At 42.6% G+C, this 26,356-nt stretch overlaps 1 protein-coding gene across 1 annotated transcript; it reads left to right on the plus strand.

Moving 5' to 3' along the window:
• The first annotated feature begins 543 nt into the window (after nucleotides 1–543).
• LOC109088760 (nuclear GTPase SLIP-GC-like) lies at nucleotides 544–24,203 on the plus strand. The gene is made up of 19 exons (XM_042737731.1): nucleotides 544–627; nucleotides 1,503–1,532; nucleotides 1,637–1,717; nucleotides 7,703–7,793; nucleotides 7,902–8,139; nucleotides 8,258–8,473; nucleotides 8,612–8,800; nucleotides 8,921–9,099; nucleotides 9,302–9,338; nucleotides 13,931–14,014; nucleotides 14,103–14,184; nucleotides 14,281–14,414; nucleotides 14,524–14,691; nucleotides 14,809–14,972; nucleotides 15,191–15,314; nucleotides 18,173–18,281; nucleotides 22,896–23,029; nucleotides 23,292–23,370; nucleotides 23,507–24,203. Exons 2-19 carry the CDS (start codon nucleotides 1,520–1,522, stop codon nucleotides 23,560–23,562), a joined length of 2,178 nt encoding a protein of 725 aa, XP_042593665.1. The 5' UTR covers nucleotides 544–627; nucleotides 1,503–1,519; the 3' UTR covers nucleotides 23,563–24,203.
• The last annotated feature ends 2,153 nt before the right edge of the window (nucleotides 24,204–26,356 follow it).

Below are 26,356 nucleotides of genomic sequence, written 5' to 3' on the forward strand. Positions count from 1 at the left end.
AAACCTCTTGTTTGGCTCATTTTATCAATAAAAGAAAACCTGCCTAATAATTCTGCACACCTGAAAATAAGGACCTTTTCACTTCCAGTCTTCATGGACTATTATATATCACTCATAAATGATTAAATAAAAAAATAATAGTAGTTATTAAGATTGATGTGGTATGGAATTGATAAAATATGCTTGAAAAAAAATATCATCAGAATATCAACGTGCCTCATAAATATGCATACGATGTACACACACACACACAAACACACACATATGGACAGAAGTATTGGGACACCCCTTCACATGAACACGACAAGAGCACTAATCTTCTCTAGATTAGCTGTAGCATGTAAAGAGTTTCTAGAGAACCGCATTGTGGGTGTCCCAATACTTAATGTACCTGGCTCCATTCTTGTATGTAACTTCCATTTTTCACAATCTATTCAATTTCAAAAAAATAAAAATAAAAACTGTTGATAGTATAAGGTTTGAATTATGTGCTCTCAACCTAGAAACAACAACAACACAAAGTCCAGTGCCACTCCTCAAACTCCACCCTCATTTGTTTCATATGAAAATCTTGCCAGCAGCATTCAAACAGACACTGAGCGTGAAAACTTGTGATTTCATTGCAGAGTAAGTACTTATTTTTAATTTAATTGTGCTGCATGGTTAACTGTTGTATTTTTTATATTTATTCATGTCCTTGAATGACATAACATTTAGCATTTTTATGTTTATTTTATTGGTAATATAACAATGCAATTTCTTTTTGGTACTGATTTTTGCTACCCAAATTTTAGTGAAACTGTAAGGTTTTGCCATCAAATATGACAGATCAGATCGGAAGAAGGATCTAAGTGCAGATTGTGTGTTTAAATCCTAATGTTCAAAGACATAATCCATCAGATGAAATTGTGATAAACTGTTAATACATATGAACCTGAAACAAAACAGCATGCAAACTTTATACAATAACAAAGAATAGACCATGGGAAGCACTGGGTTATACAAGGACTAAGGGCAAATTCAACTGGAAGTGAGCGTCCCTATGCCCTACTCACTTAGAAGAGTCCTTGATGTGTGAACTCTGGAGGTTTAAATACACTTGCCAAATAAAGCAATTAAAAATAACGTCTTTTTCTCGTTATCTGTAATTTATTTTCATGTGGCGTCTGCTTCTTGCAGTGCATTTCAAAGGTGCAAAAACGGTGTTTGAACCAGTCTGAACGGGTCTAAACCAATCAGAAAAGAATATGACACATGGAATCACATGACAATAAACAAGACTAATACATTTCATAATTAAAGATATGGCACTAATACAAACACAGACACAACAGTAACTGTTTTCAGATTTATTACAATTACAATATCTTTGTTGTTACCATTGTGAGACTGAACATTTGATCAATTACCAATTCAGATTAAATAAGACTTTAGTTCACATCCAGAATTAAATATAAACTGTGGCTGACATACATGATAATGTTTTAATGTCTTTTTTCTAGGCATCATTCACCCCACAATGACTAGCCATGGTACAGTAGAAAATATTTTCTATTGTTGATGATTTACTGGCCGATTCGGTAAAAAAATAAAACTTAAAAATAAAATAAAAATCTTGTTATAAATTCTCTGATAGGTACTAAAAGAAAGCATAGTAATGAACCATCTGGCTCAAGTACAAAGCGACCTGACAACAGTTCACAGGAACTTGGAACAGGTAAGTATTTGTTTTTCTCTAAAATGGCACTAGTTATTTAAGTTTATATTAAAATGTATGTTAGTGTGAACCACATCTTTTCAAATACACTTAAACGTTATTGATATTCCTGATGATCAAGAAAGCCATATTGTATTTACACATTCATGCATATCACTTTTGAACTATGACAATATTTCACACTTGTTATATGTCATTATATATGCATCAATGCCTGAAGCAATATTGTAATTAAGCCCTAAAAATTATTAGGTATTCATTTCACAGTAGGAGTGGTCAACTTATCTTTGAGTAAAAAGAAAAAAAAGAAAAAAAAAAGGCATCATTGTAATGTACTATTGTCACGAAACGCACACGCAAACAGGGAGATCCAGTAGCAGTGTTTATTGGGTTACCCAGAATCGTAAATCAGCCAGGCAAATGTCGAAAACCAGGTCAGCATTCCAAAAAACAAGAAACAAACAATGGCAAGGAAACATGAAAAACGTCTCAGGTTACAAATGTAACCATGGTTCCCTGAGTAGGGAACGAGACACTGCGTCCTCTAGGGGTCGCTATGGGGAACACCTCGTCGTGACCCGTGTCTGAAGCATACAAATGAAAAAACACCAACGAGTTGGCCGACGACAGCCTCTGACGTCACTACCGGTGCGACTATAAAACAGGCACCGGGAAAACACGTCATTCACTTCTTCGTCTGAAGCTTGCGTCCGAAGCATGGCAGGGAGCTAGAGGACGCAGTGTCTCGTTCCCTACTCAGGGAACCATGGTTACATTCGTAACCTGAGACGTTCCCTTTCAAGGGAACTTCGAACCGCGTCCTCTAGAGGTCGCTATGGGGAACAGTATACCCACGCCGCCATGCTGAGGGGAGTGCAGGCCAGAATCATGGCGAACACTAAGTACCAACTCTACTATTTCAATGGGAGTTGCCCCCGGGACGTTTAGACGGCTGTCTGTGACAATACCCCTTACGGCCAAAGGCCTAAGCTACATACCCAACTTAATTGTTAGGGCCTCTGCCCGGTGGTAGAGCTAAAGGCTTGGAATCAGGAAAGATTCCTTTAAAGGGATATAGCTAGGAACCTAGCATTTTATACTAAGTCTAGCCTGTCACACAGGGGCTACAGCTTGCTTCCGCAAAAGCTTGCTGAAGGAGCTGTCTCAACAGATCTCCAGTAGCAACACCCTGTTTAGATAGGTATCCGAGGATACATGGGTGGAGTGGCGCCCAAGATGAACGGGGCTTTTACCAGCTCAAGAAAGGGCGCGAAGCAACTGCGCGAAGCCCTTACCATATAGGATTTTATAAAGAACGCAGAGTACTAGCGTGCGAACTTACCACAGTGTGGATTTCAGAAAGTGTGCAAAGACTTCACGTGCACACTTACCATATCATGGATTTTCAAATACTGTTCTAAGGAAGGGCTCTTGTGGCACTCTGATAGAGCAGCTCATAGATGGAATGGTGCATCTCAAAAAAGTATGTTTGAGAGTCATCAACTCGATCTGTGGAAATAATGCTGGAGCGCTCTGGGAAAAACAGTGAACTCAGTCTCATATGAGAGGAGAACTCCTGAATCCAGAGTAGCACGCTCATAGGCGACCCTTCTTGGAAAAGGGGAGCGCTGCTAAACTACCACGAGAATCGCCCGAATAAACCCTCATGTTGAGGGAAGCGATGCTTGAAGTGTATAAACAAATACACACTGGCTGAATGGAGCCCAAGGAACCAAGGTCTAATCATCTCAAGAAAGGGAACGAGGCGGAGCGCGTAACCCTTACCATACAGGATTTCAGAAAGTGTGCAGAGTCTTGCGTGCACACTTACCAATATGTGGATTTTTAGAAATTGCGCAAAGTGTTCACGTGCACACTGACCACCATGTGGTTTTCAGAAAGTACACAGAGCTTAGCGTGTGTACCTAAAGGTTCCTAAGCATCGCAGAGGCGCTGAACCGCACGGGAGAGGCAAGCTCGAATTTTATAAACCTCTAGCCAGGGGAGCATCACCTGAGGCAGCATATACAAGAACACTTCTGTAACTGCCAAACCACTTCCCGCTGGATGCGACAGCACCTAAGCAGCCAGGAGACCCCTCAGGGTGACCTGGCCGGACATCCATGAAATTCCCTGCAGTGCTGTGCCAGGCCTGATGATCAAGGAGGCTCCCACAGAAACCTGTGATCTCAGCCACCTAATACCAGAACATGAACCCGGATGGCTGGTGCTGACGAGTGTTTAGTAAACACTGTAACTGAGCACTGCAAAGGAAACTCACAGAGTTTATTAGTAGACACATAACCACCAGCAATTTACACATAAGTATATACAGAAAGGGTTATTTTATACTCCCACCCTCCTGCGCTGGAGCCCCGCTCAAGGGGCGCCTCCTTTTAGTCCGGACCATCAGTAAGGTGGTTGCTATGAACATAGAACCAGCCAAAAACATTATAGGTCCAGCATAGGAGACTGTTATGCGTAAGAGGTTTCCACCTAACCTCGATCAGGTGGAGAGCTGGTGGTTACAGGGGAATTAGGAAGGGGAGGATAAAAGCAGAAGTTAAAAATCCCTAAAGGGAACGAGTAGATACCTCAGTATCACTCTGACTCAGACGAGAACGCTGCCTCGTCTGGATCACATCCCTTAGGTTCTGCTTACCCCCTTGTGACCCACAATTCCTCTTAACCCTGCCCGCAGGTGGGGGAGGAGCGTGAGTCGCGACACTACCCTTCTGTGCCTGTCTTTGATCCTCAGATCGAGACAGGCCAGGACCCCTATGTTTTTTCGGGCTCAGACCTGGACCTTCGTGGAACGAAGGATCTGAAAGCAGCGGAGTGCGCCTTCGTCTCCCCGAACTTCTCGATCACCGTCTCAACGGAAATACCGAAAAGTTCAGAAGGCGAAACCTGAGCATCGAGAAGAAAGCCTTTTCTTTCTTCCCGATGTCTGCCAGGTTCATCCACAGATGTCTCTCCGCCACCACCATGGTCGCCATATTCCTGCGCTTGGCAGAGGCGGCCTGCTTGGTAGCCCGGAGAGAGGCCTGTGGTGCGGTGCAGCTCGGCTACATGATCAAGAAAAAGGCCTTCGTCTCTATCCAGGTCTCTTAGCAGATCAGTCTGATATGCTTGAAGCATTTATTTTGTAATAAAGCCACAGCCTGACCTGCTGCTGCGTATGCCTTGCCATTTAAGCAAGATGCATTGCTTGAAGGGGCTTAGATGGCAAGGAGGGAGATTAAGAGAGGATGTCTCCCCCCCAGAATGAAAGCTCTTTCTGCAGGGGGCATCCTCTCATAGCCGCTTTCGCGCATCGCCTTGATGTCAAAACTCTTATGCTGAAACCGATGGATGCGAGAAGAAAATGATGGCCTCTTTCATTTCCTTTCGATCTCTGTATGGAGATCAGGAGGAAATGGAAGGCTCACTGAGCTGGAGGGCTATGGTCAGAAAGATAACGCTCATCGAGGCATAACCTCCAACAGCTCTACATACACAGGGCAGGAGAATTGAGAAGGATCAGCCTCAGCTTCTTCACCATCCTCAAATATCTCCTGCTTTTCCTGGGTAAAAACCAAGCAGAGCACTAACCTCAGTATCAGAAAGTGTTAAAAATATAACATCATCCTCCCGAGGCTCTCTCTCGTCCGCCGCCATTTTGAGCGCGAAAGGGAAAGTCCCTCTTTAAACCATTCAGACAGATCCACCTGAAATTCTCACGAGCTCATTCTCCTCCGTGCCTCAGCAGCGGCGGGTCCTGAACCGCGGGAAGCAGATGGCTGCCTTTTTTTTTTTTTTTCTCGGAAAGAGAGACGAACGAGAGCGGAGCTTTTTCCTTGAAAAAATGCTCGCAATGCACGCAGATTGCCTCCTCAAAGACATCGCGTGCGTGCTCTTTACCCAAACAAATCACGTAAAGATCGTGCGTGTCATCAGGTGTCAAATAACGGCGACACGGATGCATACATTGTCTAAACGCTTGCTAGTAGTCGCCATGATAGACAGAGAAAGAGCGCTCTTACCGGTTCTTTCAGATGCACGCTTCAAACAAAACAGTCAGTGAAGACGAAGAAGAGAATGACGTGTTTTCCCAGTGCCTGTTTTATAGTCGCACCGGTAGTGACGTCAGAGGCTGTCGCCGGCCAACTCGTTGGTGTTTTTTCATTTGTATGCTTCAGACACGGGTCACGACGAGGTGTTCCCCATAGCAACCCCTAGAGGACGCAGTTCGAAGTTCCCTTGAAAGGGAACTGGGTGACATTAAACAAAGACTCCATAACAATGACAAAAACAAACAGGGTATTTATAGACAGGTACAAACAAATGTAAGTGGGAACAGCTGAATACAATGAACAGTGATGAGTACCAACAAGGCTTGTGGGAAATGAAGTACTGAAGTGGGGTGATAAGGGGAAGTGAGACCTCTAGTGGACACCCAGGGATACACAGACCAGACACTGTGACATTACCCCCCCTCTAAGGAGCAGCTTCCAGATGCTCCTCAGAAACACAAAAAACAAACCAAAGAGACCAGGAGGGAGGTGGACTGGTGGAGGTAGAACAGGGGGAGGGATAGGCCCGTGGAGGGGAACAAGGACAGGAAGTGATGGCTCAACAGTTAGCCAAGGTAGATCAGTCAGTTCAGGGGCCCAGGGTGGCCCCGAAGGTTCAGGGAGCCACAAGGGACCAGGTAGTTCAGGTAGCCACGGAGGATCAGTCAGTTCAAGTCGTGCAGACCTCCAGGAAGGAACCCGTCACTTGAACGGCCAGTGCGGGACCTGCCACTCGGGGAGCCCCTGAGGAGCAGGCTGTGCCGATGGCCAGGGAGGAACCCGCCACTTGAGCGGCCAGAGCAGAACCTGCCATTCCAGAGGCCCTGCGCAGACGTGAAGGCGCTCTGGAAGGCCTATGGAGACATGAACCGCCTCGGGCACCGCCTCGGCCATCTTGTGCCGTGGCGCTGGGCTGGCGGCCATCTTGTGCCGTGGCGCTGGGCTGGCGGCCATCTTGTCTGGAGACACAGGTGTGGTCGGTGTATCCCACTGAGCACGATGGTGCAGGTAATTGGTGAACCCCCAAGAGTCCAGGATCTCCAGCTCCTTCATCTCCCACCCAGGTACAGGGTCATCCAGGCAGACGTTAAACAGGTCTTTTAGTGCCTCATCATTATACCCCAGTCCTACCGCCATAGTCCAGAATTTCTGAGCCAAACCACCCACCTCACTCCCTCTTTGACGGAGGGTGGTTAGGTTCAGAAATCTCCCCCTCCGCTCCTCCATGGTGGCTGGGGAACGGATTCGAAATCCCACACCGCTGGATCTGAGCATGATGGAGTCCTTCTGTCACGAAACGCACATACAAACAGGGAGATCCAGTAGCAGTGTTTATTGGGTTACCCAGAATCGTAAATCAGCCAGGCAAATGTCGAAAACCAGGTCAGAAGTCCAAAAAACAAGAACCATAAACAATGGCCAGGAAACACAAAAAACCGGGTGACATTAAACAAGGACTCCATAACAATGACAGAAACAAACAGGGTATTTATAGACAGGTGCAAACAAATGTAAGTGGGAACAGCTGAATACAATGAACAGTGATGAGTACCTCTAGTGGACACCCAGGGATACACAGACCAGACACCGTGACAACTATGCATGCATTGATAGTTAATTTAACCTTAAACATATAAAAATGAATGCAATATAAGGTAGCAATACTCCCCTTTATTTTTATTTATATAGCACTTTAAACAAAAAAGATTGTGTCAAAGCAACTGAACAACATTAATTAGGAAAACAGTGTGTCAATAATGCAAAATGACAGTTAAAGCAGTTCATCATTGAATTCAGTGATGTCTTCAATTCTCCTCCAATTCAGATAACTATGGCACTAACAATGTGCCAAAATGCATTGCTATACCATACAGTTTCTTTGAGTCCTCAAAACATCCTCACTGTGAATTCTCTTCACTTTCCTACACAGATTTGATCATGAAGCAGACAAAGGACGTAATTAAAAAAATTAAACAAAATATTGCAGTCCAAGACTCAACTGACTTAAAGACCTATATTATGTAAGTGTTGATCAGTTTTGATCATTGTTTGTATGTGATCAAAGTGTTCACTTGAAAATATTTTTGTGAAACAGTGTTCAGATGCCTCTTTTATATCATTATGTACAGTGACCAGATTTCAAATATGGATATGATGAACAAATCCAATACAAACAGGAAGAAAGTAACCATAGGAATTTTTGGAAGGTCTGGAGAAGGTAAGAGCTCCCTTCTAAATGCAGTCCTTGGAGAAAGATATCTACTGCCATCTGGTTCTTCTGGTGCATGTACAGCCATTACTACACAAGTGGAAGGAAATCTGAGTGACTCGGATTACACAGCAGAGATTGAATTCATTTCTGAACAGGTTTCACTTTCAATATTCATCTTTTGATTGTTTTAATAAGAATAATTGGTGAGGTGAAGGTAATACTTCTCCATTGTGGAATGTACAGTATGTCTGTATGTATCATGTATCTCTGCAGGAGTGGGACAGTCAACTCAGAGATCTTTTATTAGATTTGTCTGATAAAACTGAGGACAAAAATGATGACATGACTAAAATTGCAATAGAAAAGATTACTGCACTATATGGTGCTAACGCATATAAGAAAACACTGGAGGAGCTCAAAAAAGATGCCAAATCTGCTAAAATCGCAGAACTTTTGCTTATGAAAAAGAAAGAAATTTCAAATGCTAATGTAAGTTTCAGAAAGCAAATTTAATTTTATATAAAATATTTAAAATCATTAAAATGAAATAAATCTTAATTTGACATTTTAAGTTTATATAGTCCAGTGTCTGTTTCCTTTATTCAGCATCATCTGATTGTTTAACAGAGCTCCAACTTTGCCAAGGAGATTTCAAAATTCATACAGCACAGTAGATCAAATCCTGGTAACTGGTACTGGCCCATTGTGAAGAGTGTATCCATCAAGATTCCAAACCCTCTCCTAGAGCACATTGTCTTTGTTGATATTCCTGGGACTGGAGACTGCAACAAGACTAGAGACAGCCTATGGAAATCTGTAAATACAAGCATTTTTTAAAACTTACTTTTTATTAATAGCACATTTTTATTATCAGTGGAATGAATCAAGCAAAACAGATTTTGAAATACACTGTGCTCATCTTTTTTAATTCCACAGAAACTAGGAGAGTGCTCTATAGTGTGGATCATAAGTGCCATCAACCGAGGCACTACTGATGAAGACCCATGGGAGATATTAAAACACTGTGTTTGCTACATGACACAAGCAGGAGAGTGCAAAAGCATTAACTTCATCTTTACCAAGACTGATGATATAGATCCAGAAGAATATATCAGGTTAGAAGTAAAAGCTCTTTATTAACCCTGTATCTTGTAAAACCATTAAAGTGCATTTAAATATACAAGAACATAATAATAAAAAACATTAGTTAAAAAAAGGAATAAGTAAAAGTAAAATTCTAACATTGTTATATTATACTTTCATTTTGACACTTTCTGAGTATTTTATTTATTTATTTGTTTATTTATTTATTTTTAGAAATGAATGGCCCAGTGAAGAGGAAAAACCAGACAAGGTTTGAAAAATGTCAAAAATGTATCAAAAAATGTATTTACCAATTTCCAGTTACGTGTGGCTTAGGTCTGGGGATTTTTCTCCAAAGAAAAATCTTTGGAAAGGATAGTTCCCCTTCAGGAACTCAAACTGCATCGAGATGCTTTGGGAACACTTCAGCGTGACCACTCTCTGAATCACATGTATTAAGTCAAGATGGGTGAGACATCACGAACGGGGTGACGTAGAGACCAGAAAGTGAAAAAAAGCACGTGGGGTGGATACAGCGGCAGCCTCTGTCATTCAGCAAAGCGCTCTGTGTCTGTATGTCTTTTTTACCACTGTCGGTCACATTCTCCAACGAAATCACAATGCCAAAGTGTAAAGACAAATCAGTTATGCATAAGAGGGATGATGAAAGCAAGCATCAGTTTAGCCTTGTGTTGTTTGCCTGGAATGAAGCACCCTGAGTCAGCTCTCGAGGGAGCTGACTGCCCACATTGCCAAGGCAGAGCGGCGGCAGCGGTCGTGGGGATCACAAATGGATCTGGTGGAAGGAATGGAGATAGGCAAGTCCCTTTCTTCCTCGGTTTCTTTCGGTTTCTTCCCCCTGGGGAAAGGGCTCAATGCTCAGGATGTTGGGGCATCGATGAATCCCCTCTGTCTGCACAGCATGAGGAACTTGTGGTCAAACTAAATATCGATCGGTCTGCCAAAAAGCAGGCTGAACCGACAAAAAGCAAGTTATACAACTGCTCCTTCCACGGCGGGGTTTGCCATTCTTCCCCAGTTTCCAGACCAACGTGTTGAGATCGTGGGCAAGACCATTCTCGGCCCGCTTCTTTAGTCCCTTGCTCATCAATAATTCTAACGTAATGGGACTAAATGAGCACTGTTACAGGGCAATGCCCCGGGTTTAGCAGACACTTGCGAACATCTCTCTCCTGGTGTGGCATCGTCGCTGAAAGCCCTGGCATTGCTCACCAAACCACTTCGTACTACATCACTGCTGGTGGGCAAAGGGTACATGGCTTTAGGTCAGGCTGGTGCTTGCCTACACACTATGGCAGTACTGCAAGCTTACCAAGCAGGCCTGCTAAAGAAGCTGGATGAGGGCGAGGAAGTGAAAGACAAAAATATCAAAGAGCTTTGGCGAACTGCTTGTTTGTCTCTCTGTACCATGAAAGAGACTGCCAAGGCAATAAGGCAGTCTATGGCGACCTTAGTGGCCACGGAGAGGAATCTTTGGTTGACTCTGTCTGATATTAAGGAAAAAGACAGGGTCTTCCTCCTCGATGCCCCCCTTGCGCCTTCTGGCCTGTTCGGTGAAGCCATCAACTCCGTTGTCGACAGGTTTCAGCAGGCCTGTAAACAAGCGGCAGCTTTTCAGCAGTTCCTCCCTCGCCACTCTCTAGATCCTGGGGCTGCTGGATGCAAGCAGTCCCAGCCGTGTGCAAGCTCCTCATGAGGACCGAATCTGAGGACTGTCCTTTTGGCCAAAAAGAAGCCCTGATGCCTGTGTCCCAGAGCTTCTGAGGGCAGACCCCGTTGAGGAAGAGCGGTGTCCACCTCATTACATGGTGTCTGTCTCTACTCGGTGCCCTCAGGAGGTCGAGCTGTTTACCCTGCCACTACCAGTGCTTCAGGGCACAGCAGTCTACAGCAAGTGCATATATCAGTGTCCGCCCGGAAATGTAGCAGCTCTGGGAGGCTCGCTGCCTCTAAGGAGGTCTCCAGAGCGGCTAGTTCAGTTGTTCCCTGCCGGTCATTTGCTTCAGGGTGCCAAACTGGCTGCTCATATTACACCGAAGGTCAGTCTCGAGAGACTGATTCCCTTAGTAGATTTTCTGGCAGTGTGGAAACTTCTGCCGAATATCTCACGATGGGTCCTGCAGACTGTAGAAAGAGGCTACAGAATTCAGTTTGGTTCTCCTAAGCCTTGTTTCAATCCCACTTTGGTGGGCCCCAAGCAGGCTCTGGTAATGGAACAGGAAGTACACACTCTCTTGTGGAAGAAGCCCACTGAGGTGGTCCCTCCTCATGACAGAGGTACTCTACAGGGTTCTACAGCCAGTACTTCATTGTTCCAAAAAGGATGGAGAGTTGTGTCCCATTTTAGATTTGCGTCAGCTGAATCGCCCAGTCATGCGACTGAAGGTCAAGATACTCACACTCAAACAAGTCTCAGATCAGGGCAGAGGACTAGTTTATCATGATCCATTCAAAAGATGCATATTTCCATGGGAAATTGGATAAAAGGGGAGGAGGGTTGGTGGTTTTGGTCTGTGGCACAATGTGTGTTATAATACATTGTGTATACACTCACTAAACAAAGATTGACAGCTTTTTAATGGTTATGAGCACTCTTTACAAGCTTTCTAGTCTATAATCCATTTAAAATGTAGAACATTGTTTTTTTTCGGCCACACACGTTGCAAAATTTCGGGAATGACATCTACATACTTATGCAGGATTTGCTCTCGAAGCAGCAGTGATTGAAGGAAATCCACTTGCGAGTGGAGAGATTTGTCCTTGCGCATTACATGGATCATGTAACATTATGCACGCTCAATATTTATCATATATCACGCTATAGAAACCACCTAAAATTAAGGATAAAGATGAGAAAAAAAGCAGCCCTAGGCAGCTGCACATGCCAGGATCTGACTGTACCAGATGCAGTTAAAAATTTACTAAAAACAAGCCTATTGCAAGACATTTGGTAGGGGGGGAGCACCTGGGGTGTCTAGCCAAATTTCAGGGGGGCCGGTGCCACCCCTGGGCACCATGTAGACACACCCCTGGAGAGAAGACCAGTCACTGACTGTCAAGCAGTTTCAAAAACTGCTGGGTCTGATGGCAGCTGCGTCCAACAGGATACATTTTGGCCTGCTATACATGAGACCCCTACAGTGGTGGCTCAAGGCCAAGGTTTTTTTTTTTTCTGAGGGGAAATCCGCTTTGCACGATCAAGGTCAAGCAGCATTGCTTTTGTGCCTTAGACATGTGGAGGAAACCCACAGGGTTTCACATGAACTGCCTGGAGATGCTGGCCGTGTTTCAGGCAATGAGGGGGTTCGCCTGGTGCTAGTAACCTTGTTCTGGTCAGGCTGAGTATGGTTCTCTGACCTGATTTCCCTTCTCGACAGCTCTCAATGGGAGATTCCCGTCAGGAGGGATCTCCTCTCACAGGCGGGCATCTTTCAACCCAGCCCGGAGCTGTGGAAACTGTGGGTGTGGCCCCTGAGGAGGCACAACTCATAGCTTCTGGTCCCTCAACTAAGGTTGTTGAGACCATCCTCCAATCCAGAGCTCCCTCAACGAGGACACTGTATGCCCTGAAGTGGCTTGATTCTCCGCAAGGTTGACCCTCTCCACCTTAAATGTGTACATGACGGCCATAGCTGCTTACCACCCCCCTCTTGGTGGTCAGTCTGTGGGAAGACACCCCCACGGTTGCTTTGGGGTGAGCTGAGGCCCTCGGTACATCCTTGTGTTCCCCTGTGGGACCTGGCCATAGACTTGGAGGCTCTCTGCAAAGCTCAGTTTGAACCACTTGAGGAGGTTTCAGATCGAATCCTGACACTTAAGTCCATCTTCTTATTAGCCATCTCATCTCTAAAGAAAGTCTGAGACTGGCAGACCCTGTCGGTGTCCCCCTCCTTCCTAGACTTTGTGCCTGGTTTGGCCAGAGCTTTTCTGTACCCCACGTTGTATGCTCCTAAAGTGCCCTCCTCTGTGCCACGACCTGCCATACTACAGGCCTTCTATCCTCCTCCCTTTTGGGATCCAGACCAGCAGAAGCTTAATTGTATGTATCCGGTATGAGCACTGGACACATACGTCCACAGAGCTGCCATGTGGAGGAAGTCTGACCAGTTATTTGTGTGCTATGGTCCTTCGAAGAGGGGTCAGCCTACACTAAGCAGACCCTCAGTCAGTGGATTGTCGATGCTATCTCCATGTCCTATGAGTCCTCTGGTTTTCTGGGTCAAGGCTAACTCCACCTGAAGCGTGGTGGCCTCTAAGGCCTTCCTGTCTGGTGTGGCTTTGCAGGATAACTGTAACGCTGGTCTACTGGTCTACGTCACTCACCTTTGTCAGGTTCTATGACCTTGACATCCGTACCGCTCCCGGTTCCTCTGTTCTCTTGCCGTAGTTGTGCTACGTACATACACACTAGGCAGGGACTTGAAGTTTGGCAGCGTGGGCATTCCGTTCCCACTGCAGCTCAAGTTCCTGAAGGGGAATGTCTCTAGGTTATGTATGTAACCCGTCTCCTGCCATACTTCCGGCATCCCTGGGAATGCTTATTGTACTTCTCAATCTAGAACATGCCGCTGTCTCCACCGCACATGATTATATATGCGATTCAGAGGGTGGTCACACTGAAGGCGTTCCCATAGAATAGTCTCAATGCAGCGTCTCGTTCCCTCTGAGAACTAGGGTTACATATGTAACCTAGAGACGTTTTATTAGTAAATGCTGAAATTACCATTAAGAATAATAAATGCTGTGCAGGTGTTGTTCATTGTTAGTTTATGTTAACTAAGGTTGTAACATTATGTTAACGAATGGAACCTTACATTAATTGTATTGGTAATCATTTTTCAGTATCTGAAAACAGCATGTATACGCAAGAGGAACATCTGTTCCAAAGAGACAGTGAGAGAAAGCTTCGAAAATTCTAAATTAAAGGTATTATGTTAATATATGCAACATATGTACATTTGGACATTGCTTCTTTTGCTATATACAGACTCATGCGTTGTTCTTATTGTTATAGAAAAAGATGGCTCTAAACATTTTTACTGTAAGCACAAGAGCATTTTTTGACAAAACATTATGCCTGGAACACAGTGACACAGGTAAAGTATCACCTCTGGGAAAATAACCTTTCACTTTTTTAATCAACTATTTAAAAAGTTTACAAATCTAAACAAATTAATTTGAACAATCGGTAGAAATCCCAAAGTTGCAGGATGTCCTGAAGAATCTTAACAACAGCATCAACAAAGACCTGGCCAGAGATTATGTCAATGAAGCAAAGGGAATTTTGTCCTTGATCAAAAGTGTGCAGTCGGAGACAGGCAATGTGGTACAAGTTATTTATGTGTTCAAAAAGCTGACAATGGTTACGATATATCCATTTTATATCTAATGACATCTATTGATATATATGAATCTGTTGTTTGAGTGTTCTTTAGGTTCAGACAGGGGTCCACAATAAATTGGAGCAGAACCTATGTAAGGCACTGGAGAAGTTAGGTTGGCAGTTTGACATGCTTTGTTGTGTTCTGGAAAAGTGTCTCTCAGATGGAGTGGAAGAGTCAGAGAGATTATGTCTTACCAGTGCATGTTCCATTATATCACCTGTAAGTGTGGTGATGCTGTATTGAAATGTATTGCAAAAATGTGATTTTCAGTTTGTTTGTTTGTTTAAATTATTATTATATATTAACTGCAGTGATATTTTATGCATGGTTATTTAGAATTTACCTCATGGCAAAGGAGGATTCCATAAAATCCTCAAGGCTTTGTGTAAAAATGATGGCTACCATTGGTCAAATGCATGGGGTATAGACTTGGATCTAAACATGGTTTTGGCCCAACACATGCACAAAAACATAGAGGAGGAGTTTGATTCAATTTTTCCGTAAGTTCTGTTTTATTGCCTGATTTTGTTAAAATATGTAATGAAAGTAATATACAGGTCAACAATTTATTCATTAGGACATGAGTGTCAGTAGGTGAAAGATGTATTAAAAACACAACAACTTGAAACGTATGAGTAAAACTATAAATATTTAAGTAAAAAAAGTGAAAAGTTCTATATGCATTGCAATTTTTTTCTTTTGTTTTCTGTTGCTTTAGAGTCCATTATAAAACAGGGAAATCAGTGCAAGAACAGATTGAAAAATTCAGTATCATCCAAAGTGACTGTGAGCACCCCAGAGCTTCAATGTTTTATCACATTGACAACTTCATCAAAAGAGAGGTGAGCCCCACAACTATTTTTAAATATAAAATGCTGCACAGTTTAAAATTATCTGTTTACAAAGTGACATTAAAGGCACAATATGTAAGATTTTTTATTAAAATATCCAAAAACCTGTAACAATCAGTCGACTGAAGGCAAGTGTAGATGAACCCAAGTGCAGTTTATTAACAGGTGCAATCCAAACATCCAAACAATAAACAAAGACTTGACAAAGCATAACAGACTTGACGTGGCATGAACAGACTAGACTCACCGACAGCAGGTTACAACATTACGTTAATACACGACAAACCACACTGGCAAAAACATGACTACTTATACAAACAATGAGGGTCAATAGACAAGAACAAAAACCAAAGGGAACAAGACACATGACTAAAGCAAACCAATCGGAACATAACACAAGGAACAAGAGGAACCAATAGCAACAACAAGAGGGCAAGAGAAGCATGACACAAACAGCATAAATCAAACTACAAAATAAAAGACATGAACACAAGAACATGAAACAAAACCCAAAACAAACATTACATATCCCCCCCTCTAAGGGCGGCTCCTGACGCCCAAACAAACTAACCCCAGAAAGTCCAGGAGGGTGGTGGAGTGGAGGTGGAACAGGGGGAGGGATGGAGGGCCAGGCCCGTGAAAAGGAACAGGACCTGGAGGGTGGAGCAATGGCGGGCCTGGAGCTACGAGCAGTGGTGGATCCGGATCATGAGGCAATGACCGACCATGGAGCAGAGGGGGACCTGGGCCGTGGAGCAGAGACAGACAATGGAACAGAGGGGGACCTGGGCCGTGGAGCCGTGACAGAAAATGGAGCCATGGCGGTGCAGGCCTAGCAGGGAGCCATGGCGGTGCAGGCCTAGCAGGGAGCCATGGCGGTGTAGGCCTAGCAGGGAGCCATGGCGGTGCAGGCCTAGCAGGACGGAGTGGCACTGGCAGAGCAGGAAGCCAAGGTGGAGCAGAGACGTGGACAGACCACTTGTCTGTGGCAGAACGGGCAGAGAGTTTTTGAATGGCCTCCGTGGCCATGACAGGACAGACAGTGAGTTCATGAGCAGCCTCCGTGGCCGAGACAGGACATGCAGTGAGTTCATCTTGGCCGGGGACTCAGGCGTGGCGGCCATCTTGTGACAGGACCCTGGATGATCAGCTGAGGCGTGACGAGGCTCTGGAAGTTCAGCTGAGGCGTGACGAGGCTCTGGAAGTTCAGCCATTTTGCGACGGAACTCTTGAATAGCGGCCATGTTGTGGAGAATCTCTTGAGACACTGACATGATGTGAGTAGGCTCTGGCGTAGCAGGCATGACGTGAACAGATGCTGGCTTGGCAGGCATGACATGAGCAAACCCTGGCATGTGAGCAGGTTCTGGAGTAGCAGGCATGACTTTAGCAGGCTTTGGAGTAGCAGACATGGCATGAATAGGCTGTGGCTTGGCAGGTGCTGTGGGACTGTGGATACCATCATCCACAGTTCCCACAGTGAATGGTGATCCACTTAGCAGTAAGGCATAGTCTATATATTCGGCAAGGGACCAGTGAACTTTTCCCCCAGGAAGCTGAGAGGAAATGGGCTCATTAAGACCCATCCGAAAGCTGTCCTTAAGGGCCACATCATTAAAATCCACTTGGTTACAGAGTCCACGAAAGTCCTGAACATATTCCTCAATGGCCTGATTACCTTGACGAAGGCAGAGGAGACGAAAAACTGCTGGGTTCATTGTAGCGGTCGTGTATTCTGTAAAAATCAGTCCACTGAACGCGAGTGTAGATAAACCCAAGTGCAGTTTATTAACAGGTACAATCCAAACATCTAAACAATAAACAAAGACTTGACCAGACTTGATGAAGCATAACAGACTTGACTCACCAACAGCAGGTTACATTACGTTAATACACGACAAAGCACGCTGGCAAAAACATGACTACTTATACAAACAATGAGGGTCACATGACAAGAACAAACCAAAGGGAACAAGACACATGACTAAAGCAACCAATCGGAACATGACACAAGACCACAAGGAACAAGAGGAACCAATAGCAAGACAACAAGAGGGCAAGGGAAGCATGACACAAACAGCATAAATCAAACTACAAAATAAATGACATGAACACAAGAACATGAAACAAAACCCAAAACAAACATTACAAAACCACTAGAACAGTGTTATATAATTTGCTGACTTGTGTTCTTAGATTATCCCAAATGTTTCGAAGAATGTTTAAATTCAGAGGAATAAGCAGTTTTAACTAGTGACACAGACCGTGTCCATACAGTCATTGTGTCGCCTGCCAATGACGTCATAACCCCTCGCTTTCCGGTTTTGTTTTGTAGAAAACATGGTAACACCAAAGAAACTTTAAGATGTTATGTGTTTTAATAGACAGGTGACGACCGCACAGAGTAGCATTATAACAGTTTCAAATGTATCTAGTATGATAAAACAACACAGCGCTGCTTTACCCCACATACTCACAACCGGAAGGAGCGGAAGCAGACAGCTGTGGCATGATAAAAGCTCAGCTGCTTTCAAGCCATGTGTCATGCTCGTTCAGCGTTGTTTCGCTTCGAAGTCTTTCAGACTCACCCTGCTTCATTCTACTACGTTAATAAATCATTAGCTCATCCATGAACATGACAACTACTACCATGATTCCACACGGTTTGCATGTGTTATCTGTGCTATATTTCATTTGCAACAACATAATAAACTCCCACCAATACAAAAAAATCACAAACTCAGACTTTAAGTAGATGCTAAATACAAAACCTTTAACACAATGCATGTCATAATTTCAATTTAAATGATGTTGTTACCTTGTGTGTATTACTTTAATTCTCTGAAAAGGAAATCAAACTCAAGATGGAGCTCAAAAGACAAGTTATTGAAAGAAAGAAGGAAATCTACTTATCTATCACAAACACGATTAAGGATGCAATGGTTCCCAGTTATGCAAGTAAGCGATCACTTACAATTTATAGACTCTCAGACTAATTTTGTCTTATCAAAGTAATATCTATATTCATTAATGTTCATTAACATGAGCTAATACATTTGTTAAAATTAATTAACAATGAACAATATATTTGACAGCATTTATTAGTCTTTGTTAATGTAAGATCGCTAAAATTATTGTCTGTAGCAGGCTTTAGGGGGTGTGATATAAAACAGTTTAATGTTGTTATAGGTAATGCATCTTTAATCCATTAGGTGGCGACCTAGTGTTTTCTAAGAGTGGAGTTGCAGATATTAAGAAGAACTTTATACTGCCAGTTCCTAAGAGCAGTCACATTGTGCTTGCATGTACAGTCAAAAGTTCGATGTTAATAAAGCTCAGACTTTGAGGAAACTAAGTTGCTTTATTGAAACATCACATGGTGTCAGAAGTGGAGCGCTGTTAACACCATGGCGAAGTTTCAGCCCCCGGACAGTTTTGATTTCGGTCACCCCGAACGATGGCCGGAATGGCGTCAGAGATTTCACCGCTACAGGATAACCAGTAAACTTGACAAAGAAGAGGCTGAAGTACAGGTCTGTACACTGCTTTATTCACTGGGAAAAGAAGCTGAACAAGTGTATCAGACATTTACGTTCAGGGAAGAAGAACGAGAGGACTATGATACTGTAATCAGGAAGCTCGATGACTACTTTGTACCAAAAGTTAATGTTATTCACGAGCGTGCACGTTTTTCACACGAGGGCTCAAAAGCCAGGTGAAATGGCCGAAGAATATATTCGTAGCCTCCACAAGCTAGCAAACACGTGTGACTTTGGTGCTGCTAAAGAGGAGAATATTCGCGACAGGCTCGTGATCGGGATTCAGGACAGAAAGCTGTCAGAAAAGCTCCAATTAATACCCGAATTGACACTTAGAAATGCCACAGAGCTTGTGAGGCAGTCTGAACAGGTCCGAGGACACATTAATGAACAGAATGCCAGCGTCAGTGCTCAAATCAGCGAGGGTCGCCGGCGCCAGGGGAAAATTCCACCAAAGTGAAAGAGGTAACGTTAGACAGCACCGTGGATCGAAAAGGAACCAGACTGAGCATGTTTCTGACTGGAGATGTAAAAGATGTGGCAGAAATCATGGGAAAGGTGAAATGTGTCCAGCAAAAGGTGCTGAGTGTCGCAAAATGCAGGAAAAAAGGGTCATTTCGCTGTAGTTTGTAGAACCCGAGAAGTCCATGATGTCAGCAAACCACAAGAGGGCAGCAGTGTAACACATTTCCTGTGTGAGTTAACTCACATTGATGACAAAAGTGGAGCTTGGATTGTCACACTCCCAAGTCAGGGCACAGACATAGACTTTAAAATTGACACAGGCGCTGACATAAGTGTCATTTCTGAGAAAAGCTTCTCAGTTTTGAAGTACAAGCCAAAACTTAACAAAGTTAATGTGAAACTTGAGAGCCCAGGAGGTACATTGCAATGCAAAGGTCAGTTCAGAGCGAAGACTACCTTTAAAGATGAGCAGTATATTTTTGAAGCATTTGTGGTGACTGGTCCCTATGTAAACAATCTCCTTGGTCGTGATGCAGCAAGTGAAATGGGTTTAGTTAAGAGGCTAGAAGAGCTCCAACCCATTTATTTATGTAAAAAGAGAGAAATTTGTGCTGCCAACAATTGATGACATCCTTCCTAGGCTAGCACACTCCAAAGTTTTCTCACTTCTCGATGCAGCTAGTGGCTTCTGGCAGCTTCCTCTGGATGTGGATTGTGCTAAACTGACAACATTCATTACACCTTTTGGAAGATATTTTTTCCGCAGGCTACCGTTTGGGATCACCGGCGCGCCCGAAATCTTTCAACGGGAAATGTCAGTCATCCTCAAAGACCTGGAAGGAGTTGCAGTTTTTATGGACGATATTTTAGTATTTAGCAACACTCCAGAGGAACACAAGCAGCGACTGCAGAGGGATCTGGAAGCCATTGACCAGGCTGGTCTCAAGCTGAACACATAAAAGTGCCTGTTACGTCAGAGTCAACTCCGGTACTTGGGACATGTCATAGACAAGGAGGGCATCCGCCCAGACACAGCCAAAATTGAAGCCATCACTTACCTTGAAAAGCCAAAGAACGTTTCAGAGCTACGGAGAATGCTAGGAATGATTCATTACCTGGGCAGGTATGTTCCTCATCTCTCAGAGGTTATTCGACCTCTCAATGAGCTGTTGAAACGAGATGTAGTATGGTACTGGGGTGCTGTACAAGAGGAGGCCTTTGAAAATGTGAAACGCCTAATCACAAAAGCTCCTGTGCTAGCATTCTACGATGTCACAAAGCCCACAGTCGTCAGTGCAGATGCAAGCAGCTACGGTCTGGGGGTCGTTTTGCTGCAGGACCATGATGGAAATCTGAAACCAGTGGCTTACTGTTCCAGGGTGCTGACCGATGCTGAAAAAAAGGTACGCCCAGATCGAAAAAGAGTGTCTGGCGGCCGTGTGGTCCTGTGAAAAATTCTCACGTTTTTTGTATGGATTGGAAAGTTTCATCCTGCAAACCGACCATAAGCCACTGATTCCTCTGATCAATGCAAAGGATCTTGATTCAGTTCCACTGAGATGTCAAAGGCTGTTGCTGCGGATGATGCGCTACAATCCTGTCGCACAATATGTACCTGGAAAACAACTGGTGGTTGCTGATACGCTTTCACGACACCCTCAGCCAACCATTTCATCAGTGGTCTCTGAATTAGTGCAAGAAATGGAAGCCTATGAGAATGCAGTCAGTGGTGCATGGCCAATTTCTCCCACAAAGCTGGAATCTGTGAAAAGAGAGATGGAGATGGATTTTGAGCTACAAAAGGTGAGGCAGTATGTGGCTGATGGCTGGCCCAGGTATGCAGCTAATGTCCCTCAAGCCTTGAAATTATACTATAGTGCACGCCATCACTTGTCAATTTTCCAGGACCTTGTGCTTTATGATGACAGGATCATAATTCCCCAAAATATGAGGTCTGACATACTGCAAAGATTGCACAGTGGTCACCAAGGCATTGTGAAATGTAGAGAGAGAGCCAGATGTAGTGTGTGGTGGGCCAGGCTTAAGTCAGGAAATCCAGCAGCTAGCTAACAGCTTCAAGGACTGTCTGGAATCAAGACCTACCCAAAGGAAGGAGCTACTTTTAACCACTCCACTGCCAGACCGTCCATGGGAGAGAATTGGCGCTGATATCTGCGAAGTGAATAAGCAACATTACTTGGTAGTCGTGGACTATTTTTCAAGATATATTGATATTGCTCACCTTCAAAACTTGTCAGGTGAAACAACACGTGCTTGCTTAAAGAACATGTTTGCACGATGGGGCTGTCCCAACGTTCTCTTTACTGACAATGGCCCACAGTTTTGTGGAAGTGCTTTCAAAGACTTTGCTAGAAACTATGATTTTCAGCACATTACTTCAAGCCCTTATTATGCCCAGTCAAATGGAGAAGCTGAAAGGGCAGTGCAAACAGCTAAAAGGATTCTGAAACAGTCTGACCCATTCATCGCGTTGATGAGCTACAGATCCACTCCCCTTCAAGCTACAGGCGCAAGTCCAGCACAGCTGATGATGGGAAGACAAATAAGAACTACAGTTCCCACATTGGAGTCACACCTGCGACCTGAATGGCCCGATCTGCGTCGAGTGAGAAAGGCTGATCAAAAGGCAAAAAGGACCTACAGGAACTATTACAACAAAAGAAACAGTGTTAGAACATTACCAGAGATTCCACCTGGAACTCCTGTTGCAGTCAAGCTGGATGCTGAAAGAGGTTGGATAAGATCCGGGACTATTCTCAGAAAGTGTGAATCACCACGGTCTTACCTCATTCAATCTGAAACTGGAGTACTTCGACAAAATCAACGACACCTGATGCCTACAGTCAGTGACACTGAACCAGCATCTAATTCAGTTCAACCAACTCAAAACGAAGTTCATGGTCAGGATCAACTTGCAACTAAGCCTGATAACGTCCCAGACAGTTCAGTGCAGTATGAACAACCAGGAACTGATCTACCTGAGTCTGATTCTAGTCACACTACAATCAGTTCACCTAAAAGGGTGCAAACAAGGTCTGGACGAATTGTCACAACTCCTAAGAGATACAAGGACTTTGCAAGATAAAAGAAGACATTCAAGAAGAAAAGATAAAACAAATGTTGTTTTCTGACTACAGTAATTTCACAGTTCAATGTTACATTTGTTAAGTAACTCATTAGGAAGGGAGATGTGATATAAAACAGTTTAATGTTGTTATAGGTAATGCATCTTTAATCCATTAGGTGGCGACCTTAGTGTTTTCTAAGAGTGGAGTTGCAGATATTAAGAAGAACTTTATACTGCCAGTTCCTAAGAGCAGTCACATTGTGCTTGCATGTACAGTCAAAAGTTCGATGTTAATAAAGCTCAGACTTTGAGGAAACTAAGTTGCTTTATTGAAACATCACAGGGGGAACTGCTGTCAAATAAATCAGTAAATAATTTGTAAAACTAACAAATTATTATTTTTATATTATGTTAAATATATATGAATTATATGAATGAAAGGTTATATAATGAATAAATATAAAATGTTGCTTATTTTAGAAGCCGCAAAGTTCCAAGGAACTGGATCCATGAAGAAAATGCAGAATACTCTAACAGAAGCAATTGAGAATTTAAAACACGACATGTTCAAACAGGCAAAAGCAGAAGTGCTTAGGAAGTTCAGAGATTTGGAGGTATTTGTTTCAGAATACTCAACATATGATGATTTATACATTTACAATATTGAGTTCCCTTTTGTCTGGAGCTTTTTCATTTATTTAAGGTTTAAACTTCTCCATGACTATGATTATGAAATTTATTATGATAATAAAATTGGTCTGAATATCTGAGTAAAATTTGCATTCTGAAATATAAAACACTGCTCAACTTCTTCAAATTCATAAAACTCACAGATTTTTAAGTATGTGTTAATGAGTGTATGTGTTCTTTGAACAGCAACATATAAAAGATACTCTAGAGTCTGGGCTACAGAGGGCAATACTTTTGCTGTCAGAAACAGACAAAATCAAACTGGGTAAGAGAGACTTCCATCTTGTTCTAAGTAACTAAATCTAAATTAACACTAATTAGACATAATCCAGTTGAAATTTATTAAGTGCAGCTGCTATATTAAAAGAATATATCGCAATTCTGTGATGTATCTTCTCTAGATGTTCTTGAAGACATTAAAGAGCTTGAGAATCTGTTACAACAAATGTGTGACTGAGCAAAGAGCAAGCAGTACAACTCACATGGAACAAGGGACTTTGCATTCTTCAGTTTATGTTTTACCGCTTTAATATTATAATTTTGCAGAATTTTCCAGAATATGTTCAAGTTTTTCACAAACAATGGCACAACTCTTGTATCAGTTGCTTAATGTTAGAGCTATCTGTAATAGTATAGTGTTTACAGAGACTGTCAGTGGAAACTATAATGCATGGGTTAGTGTGTAGCTTCAGAGGAACTATTAAGTAAACATAGTTTAGGACATATGTGTATGTTTTTTGAACACAAAACAGATAATCTAACAATCTAACAGCTTTTCCTAAAAGGGCTTGGCTTGTGAGCATTCCCCTAAATCTATTTCCTCTTTTGGGATTACATTATTGTATACATTGTTTAGGAACGGGGATTAAATGTATGTAATAGTTCTGGAGTTTTAAATGCTACCAAGAACGACTTATACTATAATTGTCACACGTGGGCCTTGTTTTCTGTGTATTTTTCCTTCTTTCCATTGTGACCTAGTTTTGTCTGTTTAATTAGTCATTCTGTTCACCTGTGTTCATGTTTTGTCCTCAGTGGTTATTATTTGCTTCTATGTGTTGTGCTACCCCAGCTCCTTGATGCCTTGTAGTTTCACTTTGATTACTCCTGTGTCGTGCCCTCTTTAGCAGTGGTTCTCAACCACATTCCTGGAGGACCACCAACACTGCACATTTTGCATGTCTCCTTTGTCTGACACACCCATTACAAGTCTGTGAGTTTCTACTAATGAGAAGGTGACCTGAATCAGGTGTGTTTGATTGAGGAGACATGCAAAATGTACAATAATGGGTTAAATGCTGTATTAATTGTTTAGGTCTGGGGATTTAAACTTGGATTACTCCTGTGTCGTGCCCAATTTAGAACACAGCACTGTTACAATAATGGGTTAAATGCTGTATTAATTGTCTAGGTCTGGGGATTTAAACAGCTATCTGCCATTTATCTTCTGTCATATACTTTGTAAAAGCGTAATATGATGCCAGAGGATATTATTAGATAATAATTGCTCCTTTCTGTTATTTGTACTTAGTCAAAAGTAATTTAATAAAACAAAAAAACTTGCTTTATATGTTTAAAGTGTGTGTTTTTTTTTAAAGGAAATCAGGAAAGAAAAGAAAATGATCCTGTGTCATTAATAATCACTTGTTATCATAGATACCAAGCTCGTATTGAAAGCTAGTGAGATCCGCTCATCAGTGTTGCAGATTAAAAAAGTATGCTACAGAATCACTGAAGACAACTTTACAACATCTAGACATGAGGCTACATAAATTAAATGAATAAACAATGTTATTTAACAATTAACATGTGTCATATTTACGACTTTTGACCGGGCTGCCTCTGACGTGATCTCCACGATAGCCAATGAGAGCGAGCAAGCTTCACCTACCGGATGTTGCGTGCTTCTATAGATGAAACTTGGCAGCCACAAACATGACATGAAAGCAGAGAACATCACCCATATTCTTTTTTATACTTCGTTTCTCACAGTGAAACAGAATGTGTGCCAGGAGATCCAGCTGACAACATTAATTGTCCACTATTAGTTTTTCTTCTCTAGTCACGTTTGATCTCGCGAGTCTCCGTGAGATCTGGTGTCACTGTGAAATCGTTCCTGCAATCATCAAGTGTATTGTCTCGTGGTCTGGTCGAATTGTCTAGTGTGTGCGTTCAGAGGATTATTAGGCTAAAAATCGGTTGAACTGTCTTCTTGTCTGTGTTCTCCCATGGTTTTTAAATTGGTTAAGATAAAATCATCTAGTGTGCAGCCAGCTTAATGTGGGGTTTGAGTTTTGTTTCTTGTTCATTGTTTCCATGTCTTTTATTTTGTAGTTATTTTGTGTGTTTTGTTCTGATTGGTTGTCTTAGTCATGTGTCTTGTTTCTCATTGGTTGATTCTTGTCACGTGACCCTCATTGTTTGATATAAATAGCCCTCATGTTCCCATTGTTCTTTGTCTAGCTTTAATGTTGTAATCTGCTGTCGGTGAGTCTAGTCTGTTTTTGCCAAGTCTGTTCAAGTCAAGTCTTTATTTGGATTATGTTTGGATCACTTTGTAAATAAACTACACTTGGGTTCTCACTTCAGCTTTCCTTCAGTGGACCATTTGTAACAGTTGCCGGGTGGCACTTCATGAACATCTTAAACAGCAGACCCCTATAAGTAAAAAAAAAAAAAAAAAAAAAAAAAACTATCACCACAAACAACTTAAATGACTTATTAAAGCAAATTACACTCTTATCATTTTACAGTGTGCTTTTAGTATTTGTGGACTTTTTAGTTTATTAAAAAAAAAAAAAAAAACAGTGACAACTGTCCTTTTATGGATGAGGCCCAACCCCCTTCATCTATTTCTTTTTTGTGACCAGCTGTAATGTCTGTTTTGGGGTTTTGTTTCATGTTCTTGTTTTCATGTCTTTCATTTTGTAGTTTGATTTGTGCTGTTTGTGTCATGCTTCCCTTGCCCTCTTGTCGTCAGGCTATCAGTTCCTCTTGTTCCTTGTGTCATGTTCTGATTGGTTTATTGTCCTATCATGGGATTATCAGTTTTGTTTACTCATTGGTTGTTTTAGTCATGTGCCTTGTTCCCCATTGGTTTGTTCTTGTCATGTGTCCATCTTTGTCTGTTATAAGTAGCTATGTTTTTGCCAGTGTACCTCGTGTATTAATGTTTGTAACCTGCTGTCAGTGAGTCTAGTCTGTTCATGCCACGTCAAGTCTGTTCAAGTCAAGTCTTCGTTTCTTGTCTG

The sequence above is a fragment of the Cyprinus carpio genome, chromosome B14 (assembly GCF_018340385.1).
Source record: "Cyprinus carpio isolate SPL01 chromosome B14, ASM1834038v1, whole genome shotgun sequence".
Classification (NCBI taxonomy): domain Eukaryota; kingdom Metazoa; phylum Chordata; class Actinopteri; order Cypriniformes; family Cyprinidae; genus Cyprinus; species Cyprinus carpio.